We start from the raw sequence: 19,422 nt of genomic DNA, 5'->3' as shown, positions 1-19,422 counted from the left end.
CGAGTAGTCTCGACTAGAGCTTTCTTACTTGTTTTTTTTTAATTTTCTTTTAACATAAATTTTTTTTGTTTTATTTTTTTTTAGTAATTAAAAAGAATTTTTGTTTTTAATTCTTTTTTTTTTTTTTTATAAAAAAAAATACAATATATAAACATTTTTTATTCTTATTGTTTTTTCTATATAACGTATAACCACATATAAAAAAAATTCAATGCATTTTAAAAAAAATTGACTCCATTGTTCAAGAAATGATGGCCTTAGTAAAATGATAATTATTATGAATTTTGTTTTTATTCATTTTGATTACCTTAAATTGGTTGATCAGACCAATTTTATGTCTTAATTTATTTTTCGAAACTGTCTGGTGGTTTTGTGCAGTAGACGTCATATCGTCTATCTTTAAGTATTCGCACAAGTCATATGTTGTTTTATACTCTGTTTCTGTGTCCATAATGAACGTCTTCATTGGACCATGTTTCAGAACAAAAGTATTGAATATTGCTTGGCAACAGTTCTTGCACTTTTATTTGCAATTTTCGATAGTAGAATTATCATGTATTGTAAACAGTATCGCTTCTCGATCGTTATTAATTATTATTTGGGTCACCGGCTTGAGTAGCGCTACTCTAAAATATATTATTGCCCATATTATTAAAAGAATCTGTTGAAACTAGTTCAAAGATCTTTTGCACGGTGCCTCTTGTGTTGCTGATTATATATACACCGGCTTGTCATGCAAGCCTTTGGAAAATCTGACCTAAGTCGAGAATTCCATTGGAGTACAAAATCGCTAACATCAATTCTTGCTATAATTCCTTCATGTTTCTAAAAACATGTCGATTTGTTATATGCAAGGCCACTACTATTCATATTTCGTCATTAAAAATGACGTTGGGCTTAGAAGCGTTTGTTAAGAGATTGCACAAGCAAATCTTCTTGAACATGTCCTGCAGGATTTTTCTGTTTACTTGCCTGGTAGTGACTTCAGGACTTTTATAAAATTTTTTGTCTTTGCCAGTTGAGAATCTTAGTCGCCTTTTACGACAAGCGTCTCTCACTGTGGTTGTATTCTAAAGTCCCGCGACCACACGGGTGTGTCTAAGCAGGTTTTAGTTACATTTTAAATTATTAAAGATTTGTATGTTGGATGTTATATATCCATTATATGTTGCCAACACAAAACAGGTAATAAGTTCAAGGCTGAAATCGACAACAGGTAATAAGTTCAAGGCTGAAATCGACAATATCGAGTCAGCAAGAACATAAAATTTCAAATAAAAAAAAGTCATAATGAAGTTGTGTAAATATAAATCAGATCAAATTTATAGTTTTTTTTTTGTAATTAAAAAAAAATTAGTGTATACCCTTTCAAATTTATAGCGAAATGTGTCTATGTTTTTCGCTATTTCGCTCCATTCCATCCTTTAATGGAGCTTCACTTTTGTAAACGAACTAACCATATAGTTGCTATTCCTAATATTGGATTGTATTCCTTAACTAATTTAACTCTAACGTATGGCAGTGTGGTTAATACCATTGCCTTTTCTGCTTTATTGCAGTGTATTAATGGACTAAATTCTTCATTAAATGCTTCTATATACTCATTTTCAAACTGGTATATAGATATGTATTCTTTATGCAAGTGTAAAATCCTAATTGCGTTAATTCGAAAATTAGGATAGTTCTCGTAAATATAATCTATTCGATTGACATTCATTGTCTATATCTGATCCAAATGGTTTGCTCTACTTATATATCTCTTCTTTATAATCTTATTGTGTTTTATATATAGAGTCAATAAGAATTGACCAACTGAAGCAATTGTTAAGATCAGAAGTAGAATCCACAATGATTGGATATCATCTGTGTGATCCACTATTTTGACATTATTGACGACATTGACCGTATTGTCTTTTGACTGGGTATCATCGCTTCCGAACCAACCCATTTTGAAGAGAAGTATTAATAATGAGAAAAAAAAATTTTAGAGAAAAATTTTGTATAACTTATGCTTGCTTTCTACTAATTCATATTACTATCATACTGTTTCATAAAATCGGTTTGAAAAAGAAGAAAAAATTTGTTTTTCTTCAAATTATTTTGAATATTTGTTTTTTTTTTTTTTTTTTTTTTTTTTAATGGTTAATTTACTTTGCTTTCATTTAATGAAAATTATTATTAAAAAAATTTTTTTTTTTAAATGAGAAAAGTTTTTGTTTTGCTGCTATTTTCATAGCGCCACAGACATGGAAAATATTAGTGTGTTATTACACACGATTGGCTGACATTTTTTATTTATACAATTAATTGTCCAATCGTGTGGTTTTAGTATATAGCCTATCAGTGATTAGTTTTTTCAAGTTGCACTGTAAAGTGCTTCAACTTGAGGTAGGTCTTATTATAAAGGCAAACAAGGCATATGCATTTCTGCAGCCCGATTGCGTTACTGCGCTCTTTGGCGAAGCTGCTGGTTAATCTTTGCGATCCGCTCCAGTCCTTTTGTTTTTTCCTCGTCTGTTGTGTATGTCTTCAACAGATCTCTTTCTAGGTATCTTTGTTGAAGAAGTTTCCTAATCCTGCCTCCGCGTTTTGTCTTCTTTTTTTCTTTCTTCGCTTGACGTGCCCGGTACTCAGCTATCGTGAGTGGGCGTGGTCCATCGGTGGGATGCACCTCTAACGCTTCTTGGAGTGTCGGTGCGTCCCTTTGCTCGATAGGAGCAGCTTCCTCCAGCGACGTAGATTCGGTGTTTGTCATTTATTGCTGCTGCTGAGTTTTTGGTTGGTAGCGGGTTTGCATATTGCGTTGTGTTACGTTTTCGGTTGAGAAGTTAGTTTAACTTTGCATTTGGCCAATGGAATGTTTTTCACAAATTGGTAATATATGTATATATATTTATATTTTCATGTACGTACAACACATGTTCGTGACTATGTCACGGTCGCCATGTAAAGATAATAACTTGTAACTTGTAATTAACGCCATGTAATGTTAATGAAACGCCGTGAACGCATCTGCTCTGTCTGAGTTCAGTTTATTGAATGTCAAATGTGAAAAATGAATTAAAGTCTTAAGCTAAGATACATATATTTCTTATTATATATATCTCTGCCGCAGAAGGCAGCAGAGCGAGAGAGCGTAGTATGTGTGTATGTATATGCAAAGGGCATATACATTAGAATTGCTATATGAGCCTCTGCTCATGAGCATATATATATATATATATATGTGAGCATATATATATATGTTTGCAAGCGGCAGCCGTTGGCTTGTGGAGCGGTCAAGTGCTGACGCGGCTATTCCCACGCCTCTTGTATATAAGCGGTATATATGTATATATGTCCGATCATCTCAAGTGCATTTATGTTTACATTATTGGGTTGTATATTTACATAGTGTGTCACTATGTGTACATTTTAAAGTATTGAGTGTCGGGTATATATATTATTAAATGAGACATACTACACAGTAAAACGAAGCTAGAATGCATCAGCAGAGAGTCTTCCCAGTGGTCAACTAAAGCTCAAATGCAACGGGCTCAAAATTTGAGTGCGATCTTGAATTTGAGTCTCAGTCGCCCTATATAAAGGGCAGCAGCTGCAGCATTTCTTCAGTCGTCCAGGCACGGTGGGGATCAGCAGATCATGCAGTCCAGTGAAGTGAAGTGTATAACGGATCGACGGACCGACAGAAGTGACTCGATCGAAACGACAGTGCCACTGACAGAGCGACAACATGACAGAGCGACGAAATGATAGAGTGACAGAGCCACTGAACAACATTACAACGAAATGACAGAGTAACAGAGTCACTAAACAACAGGACGACTGACTGACAGAGCCACTGAACAATAGTACAACTGACTGACAGAGCGACAAAATGACTGAGTGACAGAGCCACTAAGCAACAATACAACTGACTGACAGAGCCACTGAAGAACAGTACAACTGACTAAAAGAGCGACGAGCATGCAGACACACATTTATAGTATGGGCTGTTGTCTGCATGCGTCGCGAAACTCAATTCTCCCTCAATACGTTTATATTAAATTTAATGTTTTCTATTTTTATATTTATTAAATTAGTGAAATAATATTAAACAGATTCCTATTTAAAACAACTGTTTTTATTAATTGTTAATAGAAAATAAAAGGTACTTAAATACAAGCGCGCATCTTCAATTAAAACCCTAAATCGTTCAACCAATTCCAAGTTGAAGTAGGCACACGCCAATGTTCATGTCCCATGCGTATACACAATCAAATGTATATACATACATACATACATATGTATATAAGGACTTCACAAGATCGACGAAATGCAAATGCTGGACTGCACTGTGTTTTTTTTTAAGTTTTTTTTGGCATAAAGTCAAGTTTTTTTTTTTTAGGTATTTCAGAATTTTGTTAATTTTTATTTTTTAAACATTCTAGTTAGACAAAAAAATATTTAACTTTAACATTTGACGCAATAGTTTTCTGTTAGAGCGCTGTTAAAGTCAGCTGTTTATATACCATATGTTTTGTAGGAAATTGGCGGCAAAAGTTTGGCAACTTTAATTGTTTGTTTTGGCGAAAGTTTACACAAAAGTGAAAAGATTTAATATGGAAAACGGTTGTCCAGGTATTGAAAACAATAGTTTATTTATAATTGTATCGTTTTTATGTGTTTCTGTTTAGTTGTACCATGTTTTGTAAATGTGTATTTTCAGAATGAACTTAACAAGCGTAGTTGTGTTTCATGGATCAGTACTTTTGTATGGCAAAGCGTTGCAAAAGGTTTTATATGCAGAGTTATTAACAAATTTGTACAGATTAATATGAAACTAATCTTTTTTGTCCGAATCCACACGTTTTCGATCAAATTTAATTTTTCTAGTACAATATGAGTTTAGTCGTGCTAATCTGGTTGACATTTGGAGCAAAAACAATCGCTCAGTCGACGCAGTACAACAACATATATTGGCAAATATTGCAGAAAAACACTTAGATGAGGAGAACATAAGCTTAATAAATCAAAAAGTTAAAGGCTTTGTAAATTACATTCGTAAGCACCTGCCGAAGTGTAATTCAACTCTTGAAAGATTTAAGATAAAACACTCGGAATGGCTTGGCAAAAGCTTATTCATTGACATCACTGGTCAATATGCCTTAACAAATAAAATGGGTCGCCCAAAATGTGATTACGAAAGAGCTGGTCCACGTCTAAAAAGAAAATTAGCCGCCGAAATTTCTAAAGAGAATAACAATTCATCTCCCTTACTTATACATGCAGCCACAGTTTCAGCTAAAAAATCAAATGAAAAGAATTTGGCTATTGTTTTAAAAGCAGCTGGGAATTGTGAGAGTATTGATGATATAAAAAAAAAACTTTTTACGGATGAACCAAAACAAATGTCACCCGACAGTGCTCTTGCTTTTATATTGGAAAACGGATTCACAAAAAGCCAGTACATAAGTATCCAAAGAAATTCAAAGATTTACGGTTGTGATATATACCCGGCATATCCGGCCGTTCTTAATTCTAAATTAAAACTTAGGCCACAAGGAATTGAATATTTGGAAAATAAAGCACATGTATCATTACAAAATCTATTGAATCATACATCTTCCCGCATTCTTGAAATGCAACACGAGGTCCTAGAAACACTTCCCAATATAGTACATTGTAAACTATTCTTTAGCTATGGATATGATGGTTCCACCGGCCAGAGTGTGTACAAACAGCGTTTCCATGATAGACCATCAATTGAGAGTTCACTGTTTGTTACTACAATTGTTCCATTAAAATTGATAAATGAGACACAACAAATTATTTGGTTCAACAAAGCCCCGCAATCTGTTAGATTTTGCCGACCTTTGAAAATCGAATTCATTAAGGAAACTTCCGCCCTCATATTAGCAGAAAAGGAAAATTTGGATGTTCAGATTCGCAACTTGGAAATATATTTATATAAATATAAAGAAAAAAATATATACGTCGAATATACTGGGCATATGACGCTAATAGACGGGAAAGTCTTAAACATATTGTCAGGAACCAACTCGTGTCAATCTTGCCCAATCTGTGGAGCGAAGCCAAAACAATTGCTGAACATTAAAGATATGAACTCAAAGGTTTTTATGGCTAAGGCACACGCTCTTCAATATGGAATCAGTCCTTTACACGCTTGGATCCGCTTTTTCGAGTTTGTTTTAAAAGTCTCATACAGAATTGAGCTTAAGAAGTGGCATGTAAAGGATTGCGATAAGTTTGACCTGGAAGCACGAAAAAGACTGTTGCAATCAAAAATGATGAAAGAAATGGGCCTAAATGTAGACAAGCCTCTTCCAAATGGCAGTGGCAACTCAAATGATGGCAACACAGCGAGAAGGGCGTTTTCAAATCCAGCTTTACTGTCATCAATTCTACATTTTGATTTTGACATTCTGCAAAGTTTTCATACTATTTTAACGACAATTAACTGCGAATACAGCATAAACTCGGAAAAGTTTAAAGCCTTCTGTGCGAAAGTTTTTGTGGCATATCACGATAAATATCCTTGGTATCCCATGTCGCCCACAGTTCACAAAATCTTAGTACATGGGCACCAAATAATAGATACATGTTTAGTTCCTGGGGAACATGCATCTGAATCAAGAAATAAACTATACAAAAGCGATAGAAGAGGCCACGCAAGAAAATGCAGTCGACTAGACAACATCACTGATGTTTTTAATAGATCAATGGATAGTTCGGATCCATTGCTGTCTAGCACCTTTTTTAAAAAAGGATCGCAGCGAATCAAGTTAAAAGTAATACCAGCAGAAGTGATATCCCTACTACAAGAACCACTTATAGAAATACCTTCGGAAAATAATGAAGTGGATTCGTCAGACGAGGAAGATGAGGGTGAACTTGAGGTCATTGCTTCAGAAGATGAATATTTTGAGCTAGAATAAAGTAAACCTAATTAAAAATTTGTTAAATTGATCTATTCTTTTAAATATATTTACTAAAATTTCATTTCTTTATAATTATTTTTTTTCTTTTTTAAAATAAAAAATAAAAAAAAGTATTTTATGCAACATTCACCAATATCGGCCAGATCGGTTATATGGCAGCTATAGGAAATAATGCCCCAAATCATATAAAACTTGGTAGGTCATCTAAGGAGCGTAAAATATTCATACAATCCAAATTTCAATGTAATAGCTTTCAATTTAGAGTTTATGCCAAAAAAAACTTAAAAAAAACCACTGTGGACTGTAAAATTGCTACAGGCGGCAAGAGCTTCGCACACAGGCATACAAATGCTCATAGTACATGTAGCAAGCGAGAGTGTGTATGCATGCTAATCGCGAAAACATTTTCATTATGCGCACTAACGCTTTCATACCCTTCCCACAAATAATAACGAAAACGCATGGCAAACGGCTTGAAGAGTTCGGAATACACTTCACGTAAGGGAAGAAACGGCAGTCTAACGCGAAGAAATTTCAATTTTCGTGAGCTGCTGCTTGTGCTCACATGCATACATACATATACATATTGAGAGAGCAGAGAGCAGAGAGAGCGAGAGAGCAAGAACAAAAATTGAGCATAGAGGCATATTTTATTCAACATTTGACCATTTCGGTCGAGCGCATGAAGCGGACTTTCGCATATTTTCGTAGCCCGAACCTAAAAAGTGAAGAGCCGAGCAAATACGAAATTGATAGGCCCTAGGAGACAGATTTTTCGGTGTTGAAAAACTTTGTACTACATGTCTAGTCTATGTGTTCTCTGGTCAGTGGTTATGCTAATTTGCCTACAGTTTTCTAGTATTTTTTTCAGCATTTTTTAGCGTATTGACCTATCCGACAATGGTCACACGCAGGCGCCATGCAGAAGTGAGATATGTGAAATCAAAAGACTACGAAACAAAAGAAAACTGCAAGACTTAACAGCTAACATAAATACAATTTACATAGATTATTTACTAATTCTCTCTCTTTTTTCTTCTCTTTTCAGGTAATCGCTGGAATCCATGAGGGTCCAATTGGGATGGGGCATCGGGCTGCAGTTCTCATCTGCTGATCGTCGTCAAGTGTAGTGTGGAAGAGGGGTGAAGAACAGCCAGTCCAGCTGTCTGACCCCCTCCCGTCTGTGGCGCCGACCAGTTGTTGCAGTGGGCATGGGTGAGTACAGCATATGCATTAGCTTGCATACGCATAACTATTCTCGCAATTATACTTATCAAGTATCAAGTATGTACATTTGTGTGAATTGCAGTGAAGAAGAAATAGAAATATTTCATTAGTGGTGCAATAATAAAATAATATTATTTTGCTTTGTTTTTGTTTGTTTGTTTTTGCAATAATAAAATGAAATTGTATATATATATATATTTTTTTTTTTCTTTTTTTTATATATTTCTTTTTTGCTTTATTTATTTTTTTCCTTTTTATATTTTTTGCTTTTTTTCAATATTATTGACTTGCTGTTTTTATTTTTATTTTATTTTTTTTTTTCTCATTTTTGATTTTTCTTGTTTCAGGGTCGTTAATTGGTAGTCTTCTGTGGATGCTTGGCCGTTTTGAAGATAAGTGCATTTTGTGTTGTTTTCTGTTTTGTTGTTTGTTGTTTAAATTTGTTAATTTGTGAGTTCTTTTTTTTTCTCATTTCAGGTAAGCTTATTAGCATCTCTAGAGGCAGATAGAAGCATAGTAGATCATCCTCGTCGAATTTTTGTCCGTTTTGCAGGTAAGTGTATATTTTAAATTTTTGCTAGTTCTAATATTGTTATTAATTAGATGATTTTTAAAATTTTTCTCATTGCAGGTAAGCTTATTAACACTCCAGGGGCAGATAGAAGCGTCGTCAATCATCCTCGTCGAATTTTTGTCCGTTTTGCAGATAAGTGTATATTTTAAATTTTTGCTAGTTCTAATATTGTTATTAATTAGATGATTTTTTTTAATTTTTCTCATTGCAGGAAAGTTTATTAACATCTCTAGGGGCAGATAGGAACGCCATTGGTCATCCTCGTCGAGTTTTTGGCCGTTTTGCAGGTATACTCATGTATATTTTTAATTTTTGCTAGTTTTAATATTGTCATTAATTAGATGATTTTTTTAATTTTTCTCATTGCAGGTAAGCTTATTAACATCTCTAGGGGCAGATAGAAGCGTCGTCAATCATCTTCGTCGAATTTTTGGCCGTTTTGCAGGTAAGTGTATATTTTAAATTTTTGCTAGTTTTAATATTGTTATTAATTAGATGCTATTTTTAATTTTTCTCATTGCAGGTAAGCTTATTAACATCTCTAGGGGCAGATAGAAGCGTCGTCAATCATCCTCGTCGAATTTTTGGCCGTTTTGCAGGTAAGTGTATATTTTACATTTTTGCTAGTTTTAATATTGTTATTAATTAGATGATCTTCTTAATTTTTTTCATTGCAGGTAAGCTTACTAACATCTCTAGGGGCAGATAGAAGCGTCGTCAATCATCCTCGTCGAATTTTTGGCCGTTTTGCAGGTAAGTGTATATTTTAATTTTTGCTAGTTTTTATATTGTTATTAATTAGATGATTTTATAAATTTTTTTCATTGCAGGTAAGCTTATTAACATCTCTAGGGGCAGATAGAAGCGTCGTAATCATCCTCGTCGAATTTTTGGCCTTTTTGCAGGTAAGTGTATATTTTAAATTTTTGCTAGTTTTAATATTGTTCTTAATTAGATGATTTTTTTAATTTTTCTCATTGCAGGTAAGCTTATTGGCATCACAAATGTTGATGTAAGCTACCTAGTACATTGCTACGCTCGTTGGCGTAGTTTTACTAGTAGTTGTGGAGCTGGTACGCCAGCTTGATGACGTCATCGCTGAGACCTCCTCGCACTCGTCGCTGAGGTCCATCAGCTCTCGGAGGTCAACCTCTTCGCGCCTTGGAATCCTCTGCTGCATTGGCTCACCTGCATTCATGACTTGTTTTTGTTTGTTTGAGTTCAATAAAGTAATAACTATAGTCATAATTTGTTCAATTTGTTTCTCCAGCCTCTCGAACATGGCCTTGTTTTGTTCAAGTAGCTCTTCAAGGCTACTTGACTTGGCTTGCTCGTCCTTTAACTTCTGTTGCAGCCTAGCCAAGTGCCTTGCTGCTGGATTACGTCCATTGGATACAGTTGTTGTTGTTGTTGGGCGTTTCTCTTTGTGGTTTATTGAGTATCGCTGTGTGTTAGTGGTGCGGTTGGTGGGCTTTGTGATTGGTGTTTGGGGTTGCTGTTGTTGGTGGTGTCGTCGCGTCTGTCTTTGTCGTTGTAGTTGTTGTTGTTGTTGCTGGTTTTGCTGTTGGTGTTGCGGCAGTGGCTTTGTTGTTTTATACGATCCATGCACCACGCTACTGTATGTCAGCTTGCGCTTTGTGCCTGGATTTATTGGCGTCTCTTTTGTGCGTTGCTGTTTTTGTCGCAATTGATGTTGCTGCTGTTGTAGCTTTGGTTGCTGCTGTTGTTGTTGCCGCTGCTCAGTCTGTGGTCGATCTTGGCGCAGTTGTGGGCGTTGCTGTTGTTGTTATTGTTGTTGCTGTTGCTGCAGCTCGTTTGTCGGTAAGTACCTTACAGCTAGTAGCCTATTTCGAGCCTCTTGGTATTTAGGGCAGCCTATATAGCAGCATACATGTGCAACTCCACAGTTGAAGCACTTTGTGGGTGCATCTCGTGCTTTGGTGCTCTCAGTGGATGCATGAGAGCCGGCACATTTCATGCATCTGTATGGGCGTCGACAGTAGTTCTTAGTGTGTCCGAACGCCTGGCATCGATGGCACTGGGCCGGATCGATGGCCTTCGCCTGCCTCTCAACTAGCACCTGTTGATTGCTGATCGTATCGAGTTCACATATCTTGAGATGGCTGCCATCGGGCATTGGCTGCAGCTCAACCTCAAAGACGTTTAGTGGCATGCCGGTGAACCGATGCCTCATGGCACGTATGAAACGTACCACGAAGCCCAGCTCCGACAGCTTGACCCTCAGCCAGTCACAGGGTGTCGAGTGGTGTAGTTTTTTGATTACCACTCGATATCCTTTCTGATGGTGTGACTGGTGGGTGTACATCTGTACGTTCTCAGCAGTCAGGAAATCTACAATGGCTCTGTGTGTGGCCATATCATCGCTGTAGATAGTGACGCCAGCACAACAACAATACAACTGACTGACATAGTGACGAAATGACTTTGTGACGGAGCCACTGAACAACAATACAACTGACTGACATAGTGACGAAATGAGAGAGTGACAGAGCCACTGAACAACAGGACGACTGACTGACAGAGCGACGAAATGACAGAGTGACGGAGCCACTGAACAACAGGATGACTGACTGACAGAGCGACGAAATGACCGAGTGACAGATTGACAGAGTCACTGAACAACAGGACGACTGACTGACAGAGCGACGAAATGACAGAGGGACTGAGCCACTGAACAACAGGACGTCTGGCTGACATAGTGACTAAATGACAGAGTGACTGAGCCACTGAACAACAATACAGCTGACTGACAGAGCGACAAAATGACAGAGGGTCAGACCCACTGAACAACAGGACGACTGACTGACAGAGCGACGAAATGAGCGACTGACAGAGCCACTGAACAACAGGACGACTGACTGACAGAGCGACGAAATGACAGAGGGTCAGACCCACTGAACAACAGGACGACTGACTGACAGAGCGACGAAATGAGAGAGTGACAGAGCCACTGAACCACAGTACAACTGATTGACAGAGCAACGAAATGACCGACTGACAGAGCCACTGAACAACAGTACAACTGACTGACAGAGCGACGAAATGACAGAGTGACAGAGCCACTGAACAACAGGATGACTGACTGACAGAGCGACGAAATGACAGAGTGACTGAGCCACTGAATCATTTGTCAGAAGCTAGAAAGCAGCAGCAGAGAGTCTTCCCAGTGCACATTGGGCCAGCGAGCCGATTTTTCGACGAAAATTAAAGTTTTCAAGCTAGGTTCTTGAAATTTGGTACATATGATAGTGTCGATGCACATAAAAATATATCTAAGTTTCAAACCGATCTGACCACGCCTTCCATAGCCGCCCATATGAGATAGGTTTCCTCTAGTTGATACTTTTACGGTAATTAATGATGCTAGCAGTCGTTAAATTCAACAAATGTTTTTAATTCATTTATTTAACACTTAACTTTAATATTAATAAATAAAAAATAAAAATGCATTAAAAATAACAATTTTACATTTAACAAGTAAGAAAGCTCTAGTCGAGACTGCTCGACTACGAGATCCCCTGAACCCTTGGAGCAATAGATATTTCAATACTTTTTCGCGACTTTCAGCTTACACAAGAAACACGCACACACACACACACACACGTACGTACGCACACACAGGTAAACATACACACACACGCATAAAGACACACATACACACACACACGCATACAGACACAAACGCATACACACACACACACACACACATACAAGCAACCACGCATAAACACGCATGGGCTGCAGTGTGCGCTTACTATGAGAACTTAATTGTTTAATAACTTTTTTTATGGACGTACGATCTTCATGAAACTTTTAGATTATGATTATAACATGAATATGCATGTAATTGCCAAAGCACAAGTCTCTAGTATTTGAAATACGCTTTTTACAAAAGTGAGGGTGAGGGGGTGAATTTAGAGGTGGGGGGTAAATTTTAATAAAAACCGAAATTGTATAAATTGCATATAAGCATACATTAAAAATTTGGAGACTCTAGCAATAAAGGTGTAGAAGATATAATTTTATAACTGGGTTTCGATAAGGTTTTTTATCGATAAAAAAGATCGGGATGAGTTATCGATTTTTAATGATAAACTTGATATGCGCGCTGTAATTACGGACATTTTAAAAAAATTTGAAGTCTCTAGCTCTTATATCTTCTGAAATCGACGCGTTCATACATACGGACAGACGGACAGACGGACAGACGGACAGACAGACGGACAGGGCCAAATCAACTCAGCTCGTCACCCTGATCAAGAATATATATACTTTGTGGGGTCTGCCACGCCTCCTTCTCCCTGTTACATACATTTCAACAAAACCATTATACCCTGATTTCCCATTGAAAATGGGTTCAGGGTATAAAAATGTTCCTAAAAGTCGTCTTCTACATCAATTTCTATTGTAAGCGGATTTTCAGAGTCAGAATCTGAATCACTATTGTTAGCATCAACAAGTAAGAAAGCTCTAGTCGAGACTACTCGACTACGAGATCCCCTGAACCCTTGGAGTAATAGCTATTTCAATAATTTTTCGCGTCTTTCAGCTTACACAAGAAACACGCACACACACACACACACACGCACGCACGCACGCACGCACGCACACACAGGCATACATACACACATACATACAAACATACACACACACACACATACACAAACAATTACATACATATACACACACAAGCATAAACACGCATGGGCGGCAGTGAGCGCTTACTATGAGAACTTAATTGCTTAATAACTTTTTTGTGGACGTACGATCTTCATGAAACTTTCAGATTATGATTATGACATGGATATGCATGTAATTGCCAAAGCACAAGTCTCTAGTATTTGAAATACGCTTTTTACAAAAGTGTGGGTGAGGGGGTGAATTTAAGGGTGAGGGTAAATTTTAACAAAAACCGAAATTGTATAAATTGCATATAAGCATACATTAAAAATTTGGAGACTCTAGCAATAAAGGTGTAGAAGATATAATTTTATAACTGGTTTTCGATAAGGTTTTTTATCGATAAAAAAGATCGGGATGAGTTATCGATTTTTAATGATAAACTTGATATGCGCGCTGTAATTACGAACATTTTAAAAAAATTTGAAGTCTCTAGCTCTTATATCTTCTGAAATCGACGCGTTCATACATACGGACAGACGGACAGACGGACAGACGGACAGACGGACAGACGGACAGACGGACGGACGGACAGACAGACGGACAGACGGACAGACAGACGGACAGGGCCAAATCAACTCAGCTCGTCGCCCTGATCAAGAATATATATACTTTGTGGGGTCTGCCACGCCTCCTTCTGCCTGTTACATACATTTCAACAAAACCATTATACCCTGATTTCCCATTGAAAATGGGTTCAGGGTATAAAAACGGGAGCATTGTTATTATTGTCCATGTTACAAGGATATAGGAAGTTTGGTGATTCCAAAAGTTCGATTACGTCTGCTGGTAGGGGTAGTTTATTTTGCTGGCCCAATCTTTTTGCTAGGTAGATGCTCGACACAAGAGGATCTGAGGAATCCATTGCTCTGTGGAAAACGTCTTCCATGTTTTTTTGCCGAGTACTCTTTCGAGCATGTAGCCTCCTGTCACTCTTATAATATTTGTTGCGAGCCTCTGAGGCGTTCTCGCCAAGAACACCTAATGGAAGGATTGATGCTTCTATTATTTGGTAGCCGTGCATTAACACTTTATGGACTGTTGCCGACATTGGAAACCATGGATACAAGGACATATATAGTGTTACGGTTTTCTGACAATACTTTTTAAATTGTGTTGGATCAATTGGTAGGTGGCAAGAAATAGCAATCAAGATACTGTTAAAATATGCAATAAGATTTTCATCAAGACCTAAAATTTCAGCTAGTAGCTTAGGTTTTGCAAACGCCCTCCTTGCTGTGTTGCCGTCGTTTGTATTTCCATTGCCATTCTGCTTGGGTTTATCCACATGTAGAGCCATAGCATTCCACATCTTCTTCTGAATCGTATTTTTTTGTTTCGCCATTTCTTTTTTTCCATTTTCATCTCTCACTTGCCATTTTTTAAGTTTCAGTCTATATGCAATTTTGAGAACGAATTCAAAAAATCGAATCCAACCATGTAGAGGACTTATGCCATATTTTAATGCTTCATGTCTTGGCTTAAATTTTGGTGAGTCCATTTCAGCATTTTTCATGAAGTCTTTTGGACTCGCTCCACATATCGGACACAATTGGCAAGATTTGGTTTCAGTCAAAATGTTTAAAACCTTTCCATCTAAAAGTGTCATTTGGAGATCATATTTAACTGAAATTGATTTTCCATTTACAACGGTGCAGACGTATGCAGACAAATTATCTATTTGATTATCCAAATTTTTTTTCTCAGCAAGAATATGGTCTTTTGTCTCTTTAACAAACTCAAGCTTGACTGGTCTACAAAATCTAATCGACTGAGGAGTACGATTCATCCAAAATACATTTCCAATATGGTCCATTAATTTAAGGGGGATTATTGTTGTCACAGACGGCAGTGGAGTATGCGCCAGCCAATTGCCTGCCGTGAAGCGGCAGTTACAAATTTTCTCTTAGCATTTACTCTTAACACAATTCAACTTATTACTCAATCTAAGCAACTATTTTGAATTTGAATTGCTGCGTTTATCGCACTTTGCTATCAATGTTACTTGGCCCGATAACATATCGGATGCCGTAGTTGTTTTGTGTTACGTTAAGCTAAATTAGTTTACAGATTTCTGGTATTTTTAGCATTTTTTTAGCGTACTGACTTATCCGACTATGGTCACACGCAGGCGCCATGCGGAAATGGGATACGAATACTCAAAAGACTGCAAAAACATTGAACGACTTAGGAGATAACATACATTTGGTTTACATATATTAATAATTAATAATTAATTGGCTTTTTTCTTTTCTATCTTTTCAGGTGGTCGCTGGAATCCATGAGGGTCCAATTGGGATGAAGCATCGGGCTGGAGATCGTCGTCAAGTGGGGCGTAGGAGAGGAGGGAAGCGCAGCCAGTCCAGCTGCCTGACCCCCTCCCGTCTGCAGCGCCATCCAGTTGTTGCAGTAGTCGTGGGTGAGTACAGCGTATGCATTAGCTTGCATACGCTTACATACACTTGTACATATCAATTGTGTACATTGTGTGTATTGGATGTGAAAGAAATGAAAATATTTCATTAGTGGTGCAAATAAGATGTGTATAAGTGCTATTTTGCTTTTTTTTTTTTTTTTTTTCCTTCTCTCTTTTTTATTTATTTATTTATTTATTTTTTTTTTTTTTTCTTTTTTACAATAATAAAATAGAAATAGTATATGGTTTTTTTTTTTTTTTTTTTTTTTTTTTTTTTTTTTTTTTTTTTTTTTTTTTTTTTTTTTTTTTTTTTTTTTTTTTTTTTTTTTTGTAATTTTTATTTTTTTCTTTTTTTGTATTAATTTGCTGTTTTTATTTGATTTTTGTTTTTCTCTTGTTTCAGGGTCGTTAATTGGAAACCTTCTATGGATGCTTCGCCGTTTTTAAGATAAGTGCATTTTGTGTTGTTTTCCGTTTTGTTATTTGTTGTTTAATTTTGTTAATTTGTGAGTTCTTTTTATTTTTCTCGTTGCAGGTCAGCTTATTATCATCTCCAGGGGCAGATAGAAGCGTCGTTAGTCATCCTCGTCAAGTTTGTTGCCGTTTTTCAGGTGAGTATGTATTTTAAGTTTTTGCTAGTTATGGTTTAGTTATTAATTAGATGAATTTTTGATCTTTCTCTTTGCAGGTAAGCTTATTAACTTCTATAAGGGCAGATAAAAGCATCGCTGTTCATCCTCGTCGAATTTTGGCCGTTTTGCAGGTGAGTGTATATTGTGAACTTTTGCTCAATTCAAAGTAGTTATTAATTAGATGATTCTTTATACTTTTCTCGTTTCAGGTAGGTTTATTAGCGTCTCCAGGGACAGTTAAAAACATCGCTGATCATCTTCGTTGGATTTTTGGCCGCTTTGCAGGTGAGTGTATATTGTGAACTTTTGCTAGTTTTAATTTAGCTACTAATTAGATGATTCTTTGTACTTTTCTCGTTTCAGGTAGGTTTATTAGCGTCTCCAGGGACATTTGAAAGCATTGCTGATCATCTTCGTTGGATTTTTGGCCGCTTTGCAGGTGAGTGTATATTGTGAACTTTTGCTAGTTTTAATTTAGCTACTAATTAGATGATTCTTTGTACTTTTCTCGTTTCAGGTAGGTTTATTAGCTCCAGGGACAGTTAAAAGATTTTTAGCCGTTTGAGGGAGTGTATATTGTGAACTTTGCTCAATTACTACTAATTAGATGATTCTTTGTACTTTTCTCGTTTCAGGTAGGTTTATTAGCGCATCCAGGGACAGTTAAAAGCATTGCTGATCATCTTCGTTGGATTTTTAGCCGTTTTGCAGGTGAGTGTATATTGTGAACTTTTGCTCAATTCAAAATAGTTATTAATTAGATGATTCTTTTTACTTTTCTCGTTTCAGGTAGGTTTATTAGCGTCTCCAGGGACATTTAAAAGCATTGCTGATCATCTTCGTTGGATTTTTGGCCGCTTTGCAGGTGAGTGTATATTGTGAACTTTTGCTCAATTCAAAATAGTTATTAATTAGATGATTCTTTTTACTTTTCTCGTTTCAGGTAGGTTTATTAGCGTCTCCAGGGACAGTTGAAAGCCTCGTTGATCATCTTCGTTGGATTTTTGGCCGCTTTGCAGGTGAGTGTATATTGTGAACTTTTGCTCAATTCAAAATAGTTATTAATTAGATGATTCTTTTTACTTTTCTCGTTTCAGGTAGGTTTATTAGCGTCTCCAGGGACATTTGAAAGCCTCGTTGCTGATCATTTTCGTTGGATTTTTGGCCGCTTAGCAGGTGAGTGTATGTTGTGAACTTTTGCTGGTTTCTATTTAGCTACTAATTAGATGATTCTTTTTACTTTTCTCATTTCAGGTAGGTTTATTAGCATCTCCAGGGACAGTTGAAAGCCTCGTTGATCATTTTCGTTGGATTTTTGGCCGCTTTGCAGGTGAGTGTATATTGTGAACTTTTGCTAGTTTTTATTTAGCTACTAATTAGATGATTCTTTGTACTTTTCTCGTTTCAGGTAGGTTTATTAGCGCATCCAGGGACAGTTAAAAGCATTGCTGATCATCTTCGTTGGATTTTTAGCCGTTTTGCAGGTGAGTGTATATTGTGTAAGGTTGTTTTCTCATTTTAGTATACGGCTACGCTCGTTGGCGTGGTTATGCTGGACGTTGTGGAGCTGGTACGCCAGCTCGGTGACATCATTGCTGGAGCTGCCTCGTACCCAGCGCTGAGATCCATCAGCTCTCTGGGGACGACTTCGTCACGCTCTGGAGTCCTCTGTGGGATTCGCTGGATTGTTTCGCCTGTACTTGTGATTTGTATTTGTTGTTTATTTTTCATTAATAAAGAAGTAACTATCATCATAATTTGCTCCATTTGTTTTTCTAGTCGCTCGAACATGGCCTTGTTTTGATCCAGCAGCTTTTCAAGGCTACTTGACCTGGCCTGCTCATCCTTTAGCTGCTGTTGCAGCCTAGCCAGGTGCCTTGCTGCTGGATTACGTCCATTTGATATGATTGTTGTAGTTGGTAGTTGTTTTGCTTTGTTGTTTATTGAGTATCTCTGTGTGTTAGTGTTAGCGGTGTGGCTGGTGGGCTTTGTAGTTGGCGTTTGGGATTGCTGCTGGTGTTTCTGTCGTCGCGTCTGTCTTTGTCGTAGTTGTTCTTGTTGTTGGTGTTGTGTTGCATTATGCGATCCACGCACCACGCTGCTATATGTCAGCTTGCGCTTTGTGCCTGGATTTAATGGCGTTTTTTTGTTTGTGCTTTGTTGTTGTCGTGATTGATGTTGTTGCTGTTGCTGTTGCAGTTTTGGCTGTCGCGTTAGTGTTAGTTGTTTTTGGTGTTGTTGTTGTTGTCTTGTTGTTTGTCGCACAGGTTGTGGTTGCTGTTGATGCTGATGCCGCTGCTCAGTTTGTTGTTGCTGTTGGTGCTGTTGTTGATGCTGTTGTTGCTTTTGCAGTTTGTTTGCCGGCAAGTGCTTAACAGCTAGCAGCTTATTTCTAGCTTCTTTATATTTTGGGCAGCCTTTATAACAGCTCACATGCTCCCCTCCGCAGTTGTGGCACTTTGCTGGAGCATCTCGTGCTTTGGTGCACTCAGTGGATGGGTGGGGGCCAGCACATTTCATGCAGCGGAAAGGGCGGCGACAATAATTTTTTGTGTGCCCGAATGCCTGACAGCGATGGCATTGGGCTGGATCAATTGGCTTCGCCTGCCGCTCCACTTGCACCATTTGGTTGCTAATCATGTCCAGATCGCATATTTTGAGGTGGCTGCCATCGGGCATTGTCTGTAGCTCCACCTCAAAAACATTGAGTGGCGTGCCGGTGAAGCGATGCTTCATGGTGCGCACGAAGCGCACCACGAAGCCCAACTCCGACAGCTTAGCTCTCAGCCAATCACAGGGTATCGAGTGGTGTAATTTTTTAATTACAACTCGATAGCCTCTCTGATTGCGAGACTGATGTGTGTGCATCTGCACATTCTCAGCAGCCAGGACATCTATGATGGCTTTGTGCGTGGCCATATCGTCACAATG

General features: G+C 37.5%; 1 protein-coding gene and 1 long non-coding RNA gene across 2 annotated transcripts; one reads left to right on the top strand and one right to left on the bottom strand.

The window, feature by feature from the left end:
* The first annotated feature begins 9,610 nt into the window (after positions 1-9,610).
* LOC122757037 lies at positions 9,611-9,983 on the top strand. Its single transcript, XR_006356936.1, has 2 exons — positions 9,611-9,647; positions 9,726-9,983. It is a non-coding gene; the product is annotated as an uncharacterized LOC122757037 (long non-coding RNA).
* A 7,101-nt stretch (positions 9,984-17,084) lies between these two features.
* On the bottom strand, positions 17,085-19,410 carry LOC122757035 (basic-leucine zipper transcription factor A-like). The gene is made up of 3 exons (XM_044008220.1): positions 19,108-19,410; positions 17,948-18,768; positions 17,085-17,174 (listed from the first exon to the last, which is right to left on the bottom strand). Exons 1-2 carry the CDS (start codon positions 19,408-19,410, stop codon positions 18,010-18,012), a joined length of 1,062 nt encoding a protein of 353 aa, XP_043864155.1. The 3' UTR covers positions 17,085-17,174; positions 17,948-18,009.
* Between the last annotated feature and the right edge of the window lie 12 nt (positions 19,411-19,422).

This window comes from Drosophila mojavensis, unplaced genomic scaffold, assembly GCF_018153725.1.
Source record: "Drosophila mojavensis isolate 15081-1352.22 unplaced genomic scaffold, ASM1815372v1 contig_257, whole genome shotgun sequence".
In the NCBI taxonomy this organism is placed as follows: domain Eukaryota; kingdom Metazoa; phylum Arthropoda; class Insecta; order Diptera; family Drosophilidae; genus Drosophila; species Drosophila mojavensis.
The sequence above is the reverse complement of the archived record's forward strand: the minus strand, read 5'-3'. Positions and strand labels throughout refer to the sequence as shown.

Coding starts and splice junctions, on each gene's coding strand:
- LOC122757035 (XM_044008220.1), bottom strand. CDS start 19,410: ATGGCCACGCACAAAGCCATCATAGATGTCCTGGCTGCTGAGAATGTG. Junction 18,769..19,107: donor TTAGCAACCAAATGGTGCAA/GTGGAGCGGCAG, acceptor CAGCATCAACAG/CAACCACAACCTGTGCGACA.